This window comes from Chaetodon trifascialis, chromosome 18, assembly GCF_039877785.1.
Source record: "Chaetodon trifascialis isolate fChaTrf1 chromosome 18, fChaTrf1.hap1, whole genome shotgun sequence".
NCBI classification, from domain to species: domain Eukaryota; kingdom Metazoa; phylum Chordata; class Actinopteri; order Chaetodontiformes; family Chaetodontidae; genus Chaetodon; species Chaetodon trifascialis.
In genome coordinates this window covers 7,374,464-7,390,515 of record NC_092073.1, presented here as the reverse complement: position 1 = coordinate 7,390,515, position 16,052 = coordinate 7,374,464, and the positions used below count along the sequence as shown (strand labels likewise).

At 43.3% G+C, this 16,052-nt stretch overlaps 2 protein-coding genes across 3 annotated transcripts in view; both read right to left on the bottom strand.

The window, feature by feature from the left end:
* LOC139346483 (crystallin J1B-like) overlaps positions 1-2,571 on the bottom strand; it is a 394,609-nt gene extending 392,038 nt beyond the window's left edge. Inside the window, exon 1 of the mRNA XM_070985523.1 lies at positions 2,564-2,571. The gene's annotated coding sequence lies outside the window, so the exon portion shown is untranslated. The remainder of the gene's footprint in view (positions 1-2,563) is intronic.
* On the bottom strand, positions 1,705-15,152 carry rnpc3 (RNA-binding region (RNP1, RRM) containing 3). 2 transcript variants are annotated; one of them, XM_070985519.1, is made up of 16 exons: positions 15,104-15,152; positions 14,312-14,468; positions 14,176-14,223; positions 13,922-14,031; positions 13,702-13,791; positions 11,881-11,992; positions 11,120-11,188; positions 10,145-10,287; positions 9,806-9,931; positions 9,291-9,433; positions 7,063-7,248; positions 5,439-5,533; positions 5,154-5,212; positions 3,716-3,848; positions 2,149-2,226; positions 1,705-1,766 (listed from the first exon to the last, which is right to left on the bottom strand). In XM_070985519.1, exons 2-15 carry the CDS (start codon positions 14,462-14,464, stop codon positions 2,158-2,160), a joined length of 1,536 nt encoding a protein of 511 aa, XP_070841620.1. In that variant the 5' UTR covers positions 14,465-14,468; positions 15,104-15,152; the 3' UTR covers positions 1,705-1,766; positions 2,149-2,157. The 2 variants fall into 2 exon arrangements, with proteins under 2 accessions (XP_070841620.1, XP_070841619.1); XM_070985518.1 differs by having other exon boundaries at positions 1,709-2,024.
* Between the last annotated feature and the right edge of the window lie 900 nt (positions 15,153-16,052).

Genomic DNA, 16,052 nt, shown 5'->3' with positions numbered 1-16,052 from the left:
TGAGACCAAACCAGTTCAAACCAGTCAACAGTTGGCAGCGGTTGGCAGCTTTTAGCGGTTTTTATTATCTTCGAGTGACAAAAGAAGACAAACTGGTAAGTCCTAATGAGAACACAGTGTATTTTCACCAGCATGTCAACTTTGTGAATTATTACCGTGAGGTTGTAGCTTATTAGCGTCATTAGCATTAGCTAGCGCTAGCATTCTAGATAACGCTAGCTAACGCTAGTGTGTCCGTGTGCAGAGGCTACAGACGCGATGAGAGCGATTTTCGCGGCCAACGCGTCCATCGCGCCGCGCATCGTGTCCTTCGCGTCGCCTGGCAAAATGACGCTTCAAATCGCGTATGCTTCATGCAATTTGCCTTGCATGAAGCATATTTAAAACCTACAGATGAAGGCTGAAAAGTGCTGTAATGGTCCCATAATTAATAACATTGTTACAATGTAGAATCAATGTAATTTCAATGCATTTATAAATTAATCAATATTGATTCTATGTTCAGATTAATTGACAATTCTACATTGTTTCAATGTTGAAAATGATGTAGTTGAATAAATATTGAATCAATGTTTAGACTGAAAATTCAACATTATTTCAATGTTGATCATAACGAGCGCTTTCAATGTTACTTTCAATGTCTGACATCAATGTTGATTCAATTTTAAGCCATGACCATATCTCAATGTTGATTCAATGGATTTTTGCTTTCTGGGAAGCCTTCGTACCTGCACTTTAAATGCAATAGTCCATCATACATTTACTAACTGGGCACTAAGCTCTGAAAGCTGGATTGTCCTTCATCTTTTCTAACAGGTGAACACTACATATCAATGCTGTACTTTTAGGAAACACTTACATTATATATCTTTAGCCTTATTTCAATGTCTGAGCAGTGCGGTGTGTGTGTGACTGTCATGCTTGTGTTCCGTCCGAGAAAATGAAACTAGTCTGTAAGTTACTACTGCAGGTGTGCGAGTAAGCTCCATTGCTCCCATTTCAGAAAATCAGTCTGTCTGAGGCTCACGTTCCAGTTCCTGTTTGCGGGCACACTGAGACCTGAGGAGAACAGGACGCTTTCCAGCTCTATCAAGACATGGGAAGGTACAATGTCGCCACTGTAAGGCGTTACATAGCCTATAATCACAAAAATGGTGGGTTGCTTTAACATGTGGTTTAAACCGAATCAAAGCAGACGGCTCACCACAGCAATGTCAACGTCTTAAACTTCAGACATCATAAATTTTCATTTAGCTGTGATTGACACGCACCCGGTCCCCTCCCAGTATTGCTTCCACCAGAAGAGGACAAAAACAAATTTGATTTCCAAATCTTCAGTTATGATGGCTGCTGAGGGGAGAAGTTCAACCTCCGAGGTTGACTCTCTATAATCACACAGATGGGGCCAGCCAGGGATTGTAAAGGTAAGCTAACCCACAGTCCCTGCAATTTCCCACAGACTGCAGTCTGCTTTGTTTGCTGTCTCTTCAGGACTGTGGGTTTTCCGCTGTGTTGACAGCCTACCATCTGCTGCAGAGCCGGTCTAGATCTCATATAGCACCTTCCCCAGTCTGTATTTACTCGCCTGTCAGGACTTTAAGTTTGGGACTAAAGATAATCAGTTATGATGGTTTGACTGAAGTGTACCCACAAATGGTGACATATGTTTGAGGCTGCGATTGGAAGAAAACATGACAGAAGTTATTTTAATAAAGTGTTTTTTTATTTAGTTATAAAAGAAGAAGATGACATCGGCCGATCATCACCTGAAATTCAGTCAAACAAGGCAGAGAACATTGTAAAGAGACGTGCCGGAGACTCTAAGGCAGCACAGGCTTACAGTCTACACTGAAGGTATGTCAGAATGTACGATAGGGTAATCTACAGAAAAATGAGTGGATTTAAGTTCCAATTGCGCCACAATAACTACAAATAAACTGCCCCCATTTAGGTTTTTCCCCAAAGGATATGTCAGAATAAGGATACAAGCGGTTCTGCTGGGCCACAATATCAAGCCTTGGCATCTTGAATAAATAAAGTGTAAACACAAATGTAAAAACAAAACTCTATCACAGAGATAATCAGGCTTGCTCTGTACACAGAGCACAGATACACTGACATAATGAGAAATCAGCATGCATGGCTCACCTGTCCAGCTCATCGTTGTTTTGCTCCTCTCTTGGCATCTGTGCTTTCTTGCTTCGGTTTTGCAGATCTGGCAAATTGCTGTGAGTTTATAGTTAAGGTCTGCAAGCAGAACAGTTGCATTTCAAAGGTAGAGCTTTACATGATGAAGCGTTTCAAGAACTTCTCGTCTAATCCTACACAGTCAACACATCTGCTCCTTCATCTGCTCCCATTACCACATTTCAACTACTATTAATGTATTTTTGACTTCAACAAATGTATCTACAGACAACACAGACCAAAACAACCTCGCAGAAAAGCAAATTTCAGCTTTGTTTACAGGTCCAACACAGAGCATCACAGACTGATAATTCATATCTCGCTCTTATACTGTCGTGTTTAACTCCCGGAGTCGTGTGCAGCAGCTTTAAGCCACAGGGGCTCGTCTTCCTCGTGACACTTGCTGCCTCATACGAATTTAATTTAAGAAAAGGTCGCAGCTGTTTGCTCATAAATGCCAGAAGACTACTGGCCAGAAGTGGACTTTATAAGAGCCGGTGTGTCTCGCTTTCCCGAGGTGGGTCCACTTACTCAGTGACAGCGGATTGATAGACTGTTTGTGGATGCGACAGCGTAAATGAATGGGGAGGAGCACGATGTCTGTTAATAAAGCGTACGTTTAACTACTCACATTTCATGCAGGTTTGTCTTCCAGGTCGCTAGTTTTAGTAGCAGGCTGTTTGAGGATTCTCTGGCAAATGACACGCTGCAGTCTCAGGCTAGCACTGAAAAAGTCATTATAGGGAAGCTAACCTGGGACCGGCTGTCCTCTGCCTATGACTGCTTAAAAAGACATCTGCAACAGAGCAAACCTTCCTCAGCTTTTTGATGCTTCAAGTAGAATAAAACCCGGAAAACAATCAGAGCCCTTACAGCACGTTGAGTTCTATTCGCAACTCTCTACCATATGTCAGTAAGCATATGGATGCTCACGGCTGTGCTGTGATATAAGCCATCGCAGGAGCTGCTGGTGGTTGAACTGCAGTCTAGCTCTGTCATCTCGCAGCGACATGCAGGACAGCGTCTTCAAGTAAATTACATCGCCGACTTCACTGTTCATGCTTTGAACCCAAAGGCTAATACGCTGTCGCCGAGCTAATTGGTTACGGAGTGCACATTAAAACGCCATCAAAATCAATAGCCTTGTTCCATTGGACAGGTTCAAAAGTTGATGTGCAATTATCAGTGCGGAGCTGAGGAAGAGCAGGTGGCAGTTTGGGGCTGCCAGAAATCAGTCCTCATCCTCCTGAAGGCGCAGAGGACCAAAGCCAACAACACATCTGTGATGGGAGGTGCTCCTCCCACCTCTTAACTGCCCCTCCATGTATGTTCAGTGACATTTGATCCTGTGCATTTTTACAGTGTTACATGTTGTGCCACTAAACAGAACTGACATCTTTAAACATCTATGAGCCCAATTCTTCAGACCAAATAATCACCCCCAACCAAAGAAACGGACAGCCTGGATTTCCACTCCTTGTTAAATCCTTGTCTTTGTTTCATCTTGCGAACGGGGATAAAAGGATACGACGACGAGGGGTTTGTCGTAGACGACGTAGCCGTTTGTCTCCCGCAGGGCTTTCTCTGCACTCTGCTCACTGGGGAGTCCTACGAAGGCCTGCCCTTTCATCCGGCCCTCCTTCATTAACACAATGTCGAACCTGAGGGGGGAAATCAAAGCAGGGACACATTGTTATCACTCAAGGCTTGTGGCCGAGCTGAGTCAACGTCACACTGAAGCTTCTGAGTGATACCAGACAAACATTACCTCCTTCTGCAACCACATGAAACAGTGGCTGCCTAACCACCCAGACCCAACCACTTGATTTCACTGATTTGCAGCTTAAGCCACAGAGAAACAACAGCATAAACACAAATGCATCTGTGGTGTACGATGAGCTCTATCGAGTGGTCACAGAAAGTCAGAGACGACAGGAAGCTGTATTCCCCACCTGTGACTGCTTTCCATCTCCTCCTGTGCTCTAAATACAACCAAATTCACCATCAAGATGTTCTCATTTCCACAGTTTTCCGTTTCTGTTTGACAACCGAACAAGCCGGAAACGGTGAGGCAATCCAGGCTCGTAAACCCTCCGTTAACCGGCATCACTCTCAAGCTGCGGCGCTGAGCTATCCTTCAAACTGTATTCTACGACTGTGACGTTGGCCGCCGAAATCAACACAAACTGTGCTGACATTTAAAATGAGATGTCACAATAAAGGTTAGAAGTGACACAAAGTATTTTCTGACTTTTCAGCCACGCAGCCGCCAACCCTCACTGGGCAGCCAGCGTTTTGCAAAAGCTCAGTCGTCTCCGTGCAAACTTAAAATCGAGATGGCATTTTCAGATTGACGCGCTCTGGAGACCATTTTGGAAAAAGTTCTTTTGTGACTGAGCGAAACCCTGTTTTGGATCTGGAGGCCTGGGACAGAGAACAAAAGTCGCCTGTTTAAATGTAAGCAGCTTATTGTGAACACAGCCGCCGTGAAAACCTGCAGGGTCGAGATCTGGAGGACGGTGGTGTGTTTTCGTAGCATGTTTAAGCATAGCTAACAAACGCAAACTGCGGTGACCCTCCAACAGGAAAAAAAGCCAACATTTGGAGAGGGGTTATCAGAGGACAAACAGTTTCTCTGGCAGAGCTGCATCTTCCTGTTTATCACCTACATCTGTGTTCGGAGTCTGGCCCTCTACTCCACATAAGCCCGGTTTGATGACTCAGGTGGAATATTCATTTGAAGTACTGCTGATGCACGAACATAAAGTGTCCCTCGTGATCTCTGCGTCAGGTTAGATAGTTATTAATAACACAACACACAGTCAGCATGAATTACTAAAAACCCTCCAGGGAAAGTGACAAATTGCCGAAGTCAGAAATAGCTCGCGGAGATGGGATGGGCTGCGTCGGCACGCAAGCCGCGTCAATAAGGAATAACGTCAAGATCTGGATTGCGGTTAACGTACATGTTTCTCTCTGCTTCTGATGAAGGGTTGACGTATCGCCCGTAGATGTATTTCAGGTCCTGGAGGACAAACGAGGGGAAAACAATCAATATATGAACATGAATGCATCGTTGATTCTATTGTTTATGCAGAACTAATGTGGGATTTGGGGATTTAACACAATAACACAAAATCCTGATGACATATAATGGTCTTAAGCAATACATGACAACTCCAGAATGAGCGTCACATCCAGTGAACCAAACAAACACGCAGAAGTGGGTCAAGTGCTATAAATGCACCTACTTTTTCTTCCACTTGCTTTGCGATATTCTTCACGTACAGTCTGCAGGTCGGCTCACCCGGTTCATAATTCTTAAACACAGACATCCTTTTTATCTCTGTTTTAAAAGAAAGAGGCGGAGAAGAAGAAGAAAAATAACTTACAAGGTGCATTTGAAAAACAGGTACAAAGCATCACAGAGCTGCCTACACTCACATAAAGGTAAATTCAAAGTCATTGCAACTTAATACTCTCCACTCCATGTTTTATTTAAGCCAGCGTGGACTGAAGGGCCAGACTAAGAGATGTGCTGAGACATTAAAGCAACGATTGGATGTTTGATCCCAACACCTCGCAGCCAGTTCATTTGAGATCTGACTTATCACACCTCAGCTGGGGTGCGCTGTTGAATGGAAACCATGTCTGAACTAAACACACACTTCCAGCTCAGTGCTTCTCTTTTATTGCACTGTTAGATTTGCATTAAAGTAGTAAGTTAAGAATACAAGAATCCTCAGGTTACAGAAAGAAATCTGCGGTTGCACAGATGATTGCAGCCGTTAGGGAGGAAAACTGAGGTGTCGTGGTTGGTTCTGGATCTGGAAAACACGTGGTATTATTATTGCCTTTGGTGCCTGTTGCATTTCAACATCCAACAGATGCATGTTCTGTCCACTTTACCAATATGTACTCTCCTTTTTAGCCATATTTTGGTCTTCATTCCCTCCAAATGGCTGTATCTTGCTATTCAGCTGCTAATGCTAACCTACTTTCTCCAGCTCTCTGCTAACTTTGCATGTGGTGGCGGGTGGGATGGGGCTGTCACTACGATTGACCCCTTACGTATTCCACGCAGCCATTTGATCCATTGTTAACACAGAAACACGGATTAGAGCGGCTTAAACTCGTGACTGAAAGCGCAGCACGGTTTTATCCAACTCAGGCTGAAACTGTATTCAAGTGCTATTCTCTCAACGAGCTTTAGGGAGCAAAAGAGAAGAATCTAAATGGCTTGAAGTAATATTCCACTGCTGGTTTTGGAGGGTTTGGTGACACCACTGGTGACGAGTGGTCCTAGCTTTGAAGTTTGGCACTCAACACAGGACACTGTCCTACTCTTCCAACAGCTACTCTACAGCTCTCCTCAATCCTGATCATCTTGGAGTGATTTTAATCTCAGCCAGGTAACGCTGCTGGTAAACTTTCTGGCACGATCTCCTCATCCTCCGGGGGCTCCATCGGCTTCTTTTGTCAAGTTCAATTTTCTGCAGTTGGAGCGTTTCTTTTTTTGTGCCGCCATGATGGCTCTCGCTGCTCACGCTAACTGCCAAATGTTTCAAATGTGCATTTCAAGCAAACCACTCTCGCCGCTCCCATTCTTCCCGCAACGCAGAGCGGGATTTGTGAGAGGGGAAGGAGACTGCTGGAAAAAGCTTTTTCAGCTTGATGTGGTCACTGTTGTTCAGCATCAACACAAAACATCTGCTTACATGGAGCAATGTTTGGATTAGTATGCGCTTCGCTAACCTGAAACTGTGATTCCTCCATGTGTGTTTCTCAGCTTTGAAAGTTTTATGTCTCCCACCGCTTTCCTGATACCAACACTCTAACCCTTCCCTGCTCCTGAGGCGGCGTGCTGCTGTTTACCGTCTCTTGACAGCCGTCCTTTCTCCAGCTCCTTCCTGGAGATGACGTTTGAGGTGAGATCCTGCTCGTCGTCGCTGAGCTCCTCCTGCTGCTGGGAGGGCTTGGCGCTGGGGTAAATCTTCCCAAAACCCTCGGCCTCTGCGGCCTCCTGACTGCTGCTGGAGGTGAGCTCCCTCTCCTCCTCTCCTGGAGGCACACAGAGCGCGTTAGGAGAACAATGTGCGGCATGTTAAAAATGCGTTTCAAGCTGGATCCGCTGGATTGCGTTATGATGCACAACAGGAGGAGGACACTCCCCCCTCCAGCACCAATACAGATGGAAGTTTTCGAAGTGTCTGACAATAGCAGATGGTGAAATAATCACTTCCACAGTGTTTATCCATTTCAGTAAACCAAACAAGCTCAGGATGGGAGAGCGGAGGCGAATACTCTTGGTCACAATTAGTTTAACATATTGATGTTTAGAACTTCTACCCATGGCTTCATTATGAATTGGTTGAGTTGAAAGCAGTGATTTCTTTTTCAGGGCCTAATGCAATAAATGCTACGCTTTGGCATAAATAACGTTTAAGTGCAAAGCGGCTGCTGTGATAATTGAAAGAAGAGTGAGCCATAAGTCAACTGTGGAACTGTCGTCGAATCAAAATCCGTTCCTGTTTTGCAAACATGAGTTTGAAAGGCGGTGGGAAAGATAACTGTGGCAGACTTTTGAGGAGCGCAGGCATGCACGCACACACGTCGTAGATGGAATTACTAAGAGCAGTGAGCCTGTACAAATCCGGGGGGGGGGGGGGGGGGGCTTGTCATCCACATATAGGTGTATGCGTGTGTGCACCAGAGCAGGAAGTGTTGGGGAGCTTTTCTGATAGAGAACTAGATCACTGCTTTCAAAATTATCCTCCTCCTTATCTGTCCCCCCACCTCCCTTTTCATTTAAATAGCTTGTTTATCGGATCCAACGCCCCCCCCACCCTTCCCCAAAACAAGACTAATCCAAAAAGCCACCTGTCATAGTTTATCTTTCCCCTGCCTTTAGGAAATCTTTTGTGTCTGACTTTGAGATCTATTTTACTTCTCAGAAGCTTGCCAGGGAGTGAAGTTGTAGCTAGAGAGAAGGAGATAAGGCAAACAGGGAACTGCACAGCTGACAAGTAACACAGACTGTGCCCCCAATGACATTTCCTCATACAGATAATGGTAAAACCTTTTCGGTGCGGGTTTCTGCTGTGATATACTGCTGTGTAACACTTGGCTCTGACTTCACCGATGGTAAGGGCTTTAGCTTATGTCAATAGGAGTATCAAACCTCCTCCTGCTTCAGTCTGATAATAAACATGATGTATAGTAATAATCAAATCCTTACAGTGCTGTTCTTACTCAAAACAGACGAGGCGGTGCACTTTTCATACCGACTCCTCTGATGCATGTGCAGCCCATAGTATTAGCCTGATCTATTTTCATAAGCGTGCTGTAAAAGAAGCATTTTTGTGTCACTTATTACAATTTAGCTCAATTCGCCCAAACCTGACACCAAGCTCCATCCCAGGATGCAAATAATCAGTAACAAATAAATGTGGGGAAGCAGTGGATATTAATTTAAATTAAAGCTGCAAGGAGTGGCTGATTGGCCGAAAATTAAGCAGCTCTTTTGACAATCAAATAAACACTTAAGTCGTTTTTCAAGCAATCAAAATATTTGCTTATTCTAGCCTCTAAAATGTGTGGATTTGTTGCTTTTTAGTGTTTAGTGTATCATTGTAAATGAAGTATTTTAGGGTTACAGAGTGCTGGTTGGACAAATTGAATTTACAGGCACAAACTTGGACCTACTTTCTGACACTTAATAGAGCAGAAGATTAATTGATTCATTTAGTAATCTCACAGTCAGATGAATCCTACTATGAGAAGAATTTGAAGTGAGACTACAGAGACCCCAGATCTCATTTATGGGGCAGCCCTGGTTATTACCTATGGTTTACCTCTAGCAAGTGATGTCATACAACCTCAACAACTGCACTGATGTGTTAAAATGATCAGTCAGTCAAAAAGTCAGTGACTGGCAAAATCAAACGCTTTGAATTCAAACACAAAAGCCAAAATTTCACTCATTCAAACATGAGAGGTCCCTGCTTTTCCGCGTCTTGTGTCATCGTTAGCTGAATATTTCTGGGTTTAACATACAAATAATCCCAAAGTTGCAGGAAGTGAACATCAAGCAGAGGACTTACCTCTGCCTTCATCATCGGGCTGACCTGGCCCACTTCCCTCCACTGTGGCTGCCACCTCTGGAACCGAAATGTGGAATTCAATTTTCTTCTGGCCGGCGGGGAGGGGCTGCTCAAACACGTCGGAGGGCTGCAGCACTGGAGCGCTGAGGACGGCAGAGACAATCAGCGCTGCCCTGAACAGCAGTCTCACAATAAAGCCGGCTCCTGAGCGGCTTACGGGGTGGGATATTTTGTTCTGGTCAACCACAGATATTTCCCAGTCCGCAAACATGCAGCCAGGAGACGCTGAGGTGTGCGTGCGTATTTATAGTTTAGAAACGGACTTTGTGGTCTGTCATTAAGGGCGTGTGAGTGTGTGGTGCTGAAACAATAAGTCTCTGAGCCACACAAGGCTGTCTTTTTGAAGAGGACTTATTGTCTGGAGGTTTTTGTCCTCCTTCTCGGCTGCCTGTGGATGCTGTCTCGAGATGAGCTCTGCGTAAGGACTGTGACATGCATGAGTGCCTCTGGTGTACCTCTGAGAGTCTGGTTTTGGAGTGTAGAGTAGATCCTTGATTTTGGGCTTCTTTCTCTTTGAAGCCGTTTTCGGTCTCAGGGGTCTTTTGCATGCTTGGTTGACCAGGCCCATCAGACGAACAATCCTGAAATAAAGCAAGTGGAGGGAATAAGGGGGGGGGAAAATGTCTGCTGCCCACCCATTGGAATTTAAAGGCATTTCCCTTCAAGCCACTTATGCTTCTGGAAACATGATCGCTTCTGACTGACACATTAACACACTGGCACGACCGGCCACGTGGGCGCTGCAGAACAAATTGAGGTTCCTTTGTCTCGGGGACATGTTTATTCCTCCTCACCTCTCCTTGTCTTCGTCGTCCCCGCTCTCATACTCTGACTCTTCTTCGCTGGACAGCTCCATCTCCTCCTCTGGCGGAGGGGGGTAGTCAGGAGGGAAGGGAGGAGGCATGGGGATGGGTGGAGCAGGAGGCAGCATCTCAAACTGCAGGGAACAAAACAACATGGCATACAAATGCCTCCGGGTTCGACTGACAGACTTCACAAGCGCCATCTTTGCTCAGGTGCCTTGTAAGCAGTGCTGCTAAACTGGGATTTACTGGTTGGCAAATAGCAGATGTTGACGCTGAGCTTGTTTACTATCACAGTAGGGCTGCTGTACATAGAAAACACTCATCTTTAAAGAGCTGAAACAAGCTAATATGGGGCATTTTGTATGAAAAACAACTTAAACAGTTAATTATCAAAAGTACTGATAATAACACTGGAATTAAAGAATCATCCTAACAATACTGTACTGTACTGTAGGTCAGAAGATATTTTTACGTTAAGTGGCACAATCAACCTCCATTCAAAGACAGCGATACCTATCTCCTCACAATTTCAGATTCATACATTATGCAAGAAAACAAGCTCGCCCACCGCTGGCCTTCAATACTCAGGGCTTTCCATTTACTTTCACACAGTCCTAATGCTAGCATGCGCTTCTGCACATGCAGGGAGGAATTTGCATTTGATCGTTAGCTACGTGTCTGGAAAAGGTGGTAGCGATGGTTTTTGGGGTAATGAATTGCTGTTAGAGTGACCAAAAACCCGGAGTGTGACTTAATCAATAAGCAGCTGATTGTTGAGGGTCCTCTAAAGCTGGGAGCAAGTGAAGCTCGACAGTCGAGCTCCTTCCTTGTACACAACATACCTTCTCTGACACTGGCCTCCTTACAACAACACAGTTTTTCTTGTTTAACATCAAATAACTACAAACTCTCCGGACCATACACCTGCTCTTCTCTATCTAACAATAACGTCCATGAGCTTACCATGGGGGGTCTGGCAGTGACTGGACCAAAGGGACATGGTAGATTCATCTTGTTCATCAGATGTAGTACCTGTATAATTGGAGATGGAGTATTAGAACGGGGCCAGTTGCATCTAAAGATTCAAACCACGAGCTGGCTGGGAGCTGGTAATATAAATATACTGCTGCTCTCAAACAGGCAGCCTGTAACTCGGGCTCCATATGTAAAACAGATTGCAAGGCTTTTGCATTTTCATTTAAAATACAAGGATCAAGGTGAGATTGAGGCTGGAGTGAGATACCGGCGGTGAAGCTGAGCATGAAGGCAGCTCCTCCGTGACACACTAGCACCACCAAGACGCCGACGCCGGAAGTAGCAGCAGTGGCAATCGAGGCAGCGCGGCTCCCAGGGAAATGTTAAACCCATAACTCATGCCTCCCACTTATGGTTTATTATTAATACTAGCTCCCCAAATTGAAATTTAAAAGGCAAATGTTTGCTGTTTGATCTTTAAGAGGTTGGATGCAGTTCAAAAACCTCTGGGACACTTATTCCAGAATCGTATTTCCATTTAACAATATAAATCTGAAGGCTAGAAATGCTGTCACATTTGCATTTTTTTGGTACAAATTCACATTTTCCAAAAAAAGAAAGTGTAAATATAGGGACAGAATAAAAAGACACAAAAATACATACACACAGAAGACCCACATCTGCTTATCAAAGGCATGCAGGGGATGAGTGGAAAAGAAAAGGATGGAAAAGAAGCAGTGTTTACTCACTTGAACGTAAAACTTTGGCACGCTGATGAGGGCATGTGTTATATTTGTCAGAATGGCATTAGAAGGTGGAGGGTATAAATATTTCAGAGTGGGATTAAATTGAAATTTCAACCTGTAGGAAAGAGAGCAAAAGACAGAATTACTTAGATTAAACTCTGCAGCTGCAACTCTGCCTTACACGCAGTGCCCCCCCCCACACACACTTAACTACTCACAACATATGTCAAAATAATGGAGAAACATGAATATGTGGCCCAGCCGATGAGCTTCAGCCATGTACCTTATTCTTTAAACGACAAGCACTCAGCCAGCAAAATGTGAAATCCGGCCATTAAGGGCCACGGGGACCAGCATGCCATGTCAGCATCGAGGCTTTTCCTCATGTAATAATAACTTTTATAAGCCAAGACTCGGCATGGCAGCAGAGAACAAATGTAAATCTACTTAGACCTGATGAACAAAGACTCGAGACGGGCCACAGTGTAAATTATTTAAGCTGCCATTTGGCTCCATGACGAAGGAATCTGTTTGCACACGGTCCTGCTGGGACTGAGGAGAGCAGTCAAAACTATGATTTAAAGCAAACTGCTTCAACTGTCAGTCTGAACTGTATGTTCATTTGATAGCTGTGTGATAAGAATAAAAGCAAAATTTTGAAGTGAAAAGCAACAGGTTATAACAAACAATAGAATCTTAAAAAGGAGACGGAACAAATAAAAGAATTCATCAAACAAACACAAGATTTTCCATGATTTCATATGATTTTTGCATGAATTTGATGATTTACTTTGATTCATAACTGGACTAGACTTTTCTAAAACCTGCAGTCTTGCTGATGTCAGCCACCAGCACGGTGACCCCTGGGAATACAAACACCCACTGAACATATTAAGTCGTTTGACTTGATGTCTTTTAGCAGGACAATGAAGTGAAGTCTGCATCATTCATAGCTGATATATTAATGCAATGAAGGAATCACTTCACTCATTAAATCACTCAAAAACATGGATTTTTTTGGAGCTCATTCACAACCATGTTACTTTCTGACAGCTTTGCCTCATTGTTCCACCCCAGAATATATTCAACTTGTACTTGGAATCCAATCAGAACACCTCCACAGAATTTATTCACATTAAGGCCTCCAATAAATAATCAGTGTAGTATTGATTTGTGCTACAAATACACAATAAAGCAAATTGCGTCATATCAGGAGGTGGTGAACACAAAAGACTGATCCAGATTTTAGCACAAGGCAGGCTAGACTGTCAGCATTAGAGCAAGAGGTATCAAAAACCACCTGGTCCCACCAACTGGCAGAACAGACGGCCTGTCAGGCGCTCAATGGCAGGCCGACCATCTAATTGGACACAAGGCTGCTGACAGCTCCTGACTACTGCTCTCAGATTCCCGTCCAGGTTTGCTGTCAGCTTGCCTTCATGCAGCCTCTACACACCTAAACTGACAACACTTCAGTCATACATATATATTTAAGTGTACAGGGTATTATTTAGCTGGGGACTTGCACACTCCATGTAATGAGAGATTAAGCCTGTTACCAGATTGCTGAATGTAATGTCATAATACTTTTTCACCTCACAAGGCCAGCCATGAACAAACATTAGAGTCCATCACGTCAAGTATGATGTATATAAATGTCCTAAAGTCTCCAGTCAGTTTCGGACTTTTAAGGTCTACCAGGCAAAAAACAAATCATAAAAACAGCCTCAACCCATTCAACAATGCAGAAATCAACATAAAGTACGTCAAGATTTGCTCATATCACATCAATGCTTCAACAGCTGCTTAAGGACAAACACTCACCCAAGGCTGGGTGCGATGCCGGTCTCTATGAGGGGAATATTTGGCTCTTTGATCTCCTGTTTCTTCTGCCCTTCCGCAACGTGTTTACCGCTGTGGGAAAAAGTAACAGTACAATAATTCAACTGCTGCCGTATTGGTTATTTTCATGCTAGTAATTCAGTTTAACTGGTACATGTACATCAACAGTGTTTTCTAAATTTACATGATTCAAGCTTCTTACCTGCGAGACAGTGGAGGATCTTTTAATTGCGTCACCTGATCTTGACCTTTCGCAAACACCACAACAAGTTTGTGATCAAGAATCTCTAACTGATGGAGCCTGCTCAGAGCCTAAAATAGATGTGATGGGAGTTGAATGTCATGCAGGACAGATGAGGAAAGAAATTCAATTAACTGTACATTTGTTTTAGCTACATTCGTGCAAACAAGGCTTTCAAAAAACTCAGAATTACAAAGGCTATGAGAATAACTCACTCTTTCTGCTGACTTTTCACTTTTGAAGGTTGCGAATGCTGCATGTTTCTGTGGAGATGGAAAAGCTGGTTCAGAATGGACAGCGCATGAAATTCAAGAGGTGAAGACTCATTTGGTAAAGTGAGGCACAACATACCAAACGACCCCTGTTCGAGAAGACCCTGACTGTCTCGGCACCAAAATACTTTAAGAGGTCCTCCTTCTCATCCTGGCTGAGCTCAGCTGGTAAGTGGCGGATAAGCAGCGTTTTACTGCTGTTAGTTTGGACCTGGTCCTCATTCTTGTCCATATTCCTGTGGGACAGCAGGCAGAGCGATGCCACAGTTGAACCACAGACAACAGACGACACACAACCACGAAACAACATTCAGCTGGATCCTCGTCATTGTCACCAGGTTTATTTAGTGCAGGCAGTACAGGGACACTGTTTCATGTGAACTTTCATGTGAATTAGGTGGAATATTAGAAACAAATTTCAGAGAAAGTTTAACGTCAACAAGAAAACTATGCCAAACACCAAGTTATTAACGTTACTTTAATGTAAAACGTGCGCCTTCAGAAAAAAAAACGTATATTGCCGAAGAAAAGAATCAATTCTAAAGATTTCGGAAATATCCGAAGTCATTATCTATCATCTGTGTACGTTTTACACACAGCAGTCAGATTTAAACTGCAATTTCTTTCGATGAAGAACCGTACGACAACTACACTGGTCTCGCTCTAACCTTAGCTCAGTGCTATAACTAGCAGTTAGCTGAACGAAGCTAACCTGCAGCGAATTACCAAATTATCTTTATTTTTTTAACTTTTCTGTTACCAAGTCTAAATTAACTTCTGACTCCGGGGGGAAATGCAGTCACTGATACGAAGAAGTAAAAAGCTGAATTAAATAACTCATTTCAATTGAAGTTATGTTTTCGTAGCATACCTGCCTGTAGCTGCCGGTAAACATCCGGTTTCTTCTTCTTCTTCTGGTACTTAATGGCAATTGGACAACACTGCCGCCAGCTGCTTCTTCTCCTGTGATTCCAGGTGGATGATAAATAGAAATGCTCATTACCACCACCTGCTGGACCGGAGTATACACATACCGAGGTCATTCTGCTCATGATGGTGATTAGTTAGACCGACAGTGGTGACTTCTGTTCATTTACTCATATTGCAATTCTGTCGAAGAATTAAAGATGACAGATAAGCCAAATAATCTTCATGCCGTCAGGTTTGATAAAATTAGGTGCATATTATTTATATTTTTAAACATGTTTATGCAGAGTACACAGCTTTGCTGTTGGATATTTTCAAGTGATTAAAATTTTATGTTGAGGCAAATAAAATACAGAAATAATATTTCTATGCTATTGTATCTTGCTTGATACTGGTGGAGTGCAGTTGTTGTTACTCACTGTGACCACTAGAGCACAGAAGCTTGTGATTATTATATAAAAAGCAAGTGTCATATAACTTTTGTTTTGGTTGTCTTTGCAAAGTCTCAAAGTAAGATGAATAATAAAAAAAAACAAAACACAAACTGTGTTATGTTCATATCTCAGGCCCATTTTCTTAACCTGTTCAACTTCTTTGTATTTCAGTGTTCATAAAAACTCAGGGAAAAAAACATTTTGGTAATCTCATCAGTGGAAATGTACACTAAAATTGCCTAGCTCTGTGTCATAGTAATATAAAAGTAGTACTAAACAATGTTTTGTATATTCCTGAGTGTATGATCATGAGTGCACTCCAGTGGCCAGTAAAAATAGCAGAACAGGACTAATAGTTTTCACTTTTAAAATACAGGGATCAATGTGAAGCTCTCAAACCAACAGAAACTATGAAATAGTCATATTAAAGATGTATTATTGATGTATGCTTTATCAAAC

Coding starts and splice junctions, on each gene's coding strand:
- rnpc3 (XM_070985519.1), bottom strand. CDS start 14,464: ATGGACAAGAATGAGGACCAGGTCCAAACTAACAGCAGTAAAACGCTG. Junction 11,189..11,880: donor TGCCAAAGTTTTACGTTCAA/GTGAGTAAACAC, acceptor CCAATTATACAG/GTACTACATCTGATGAACAA. Junction 5,534..7,062: donor AGGACGGCTGTCAAGAGACG/GTAAACAGCAGC, acceptor CTTTTAAAACAG/AGATAAAAAGGATGTCTGTG.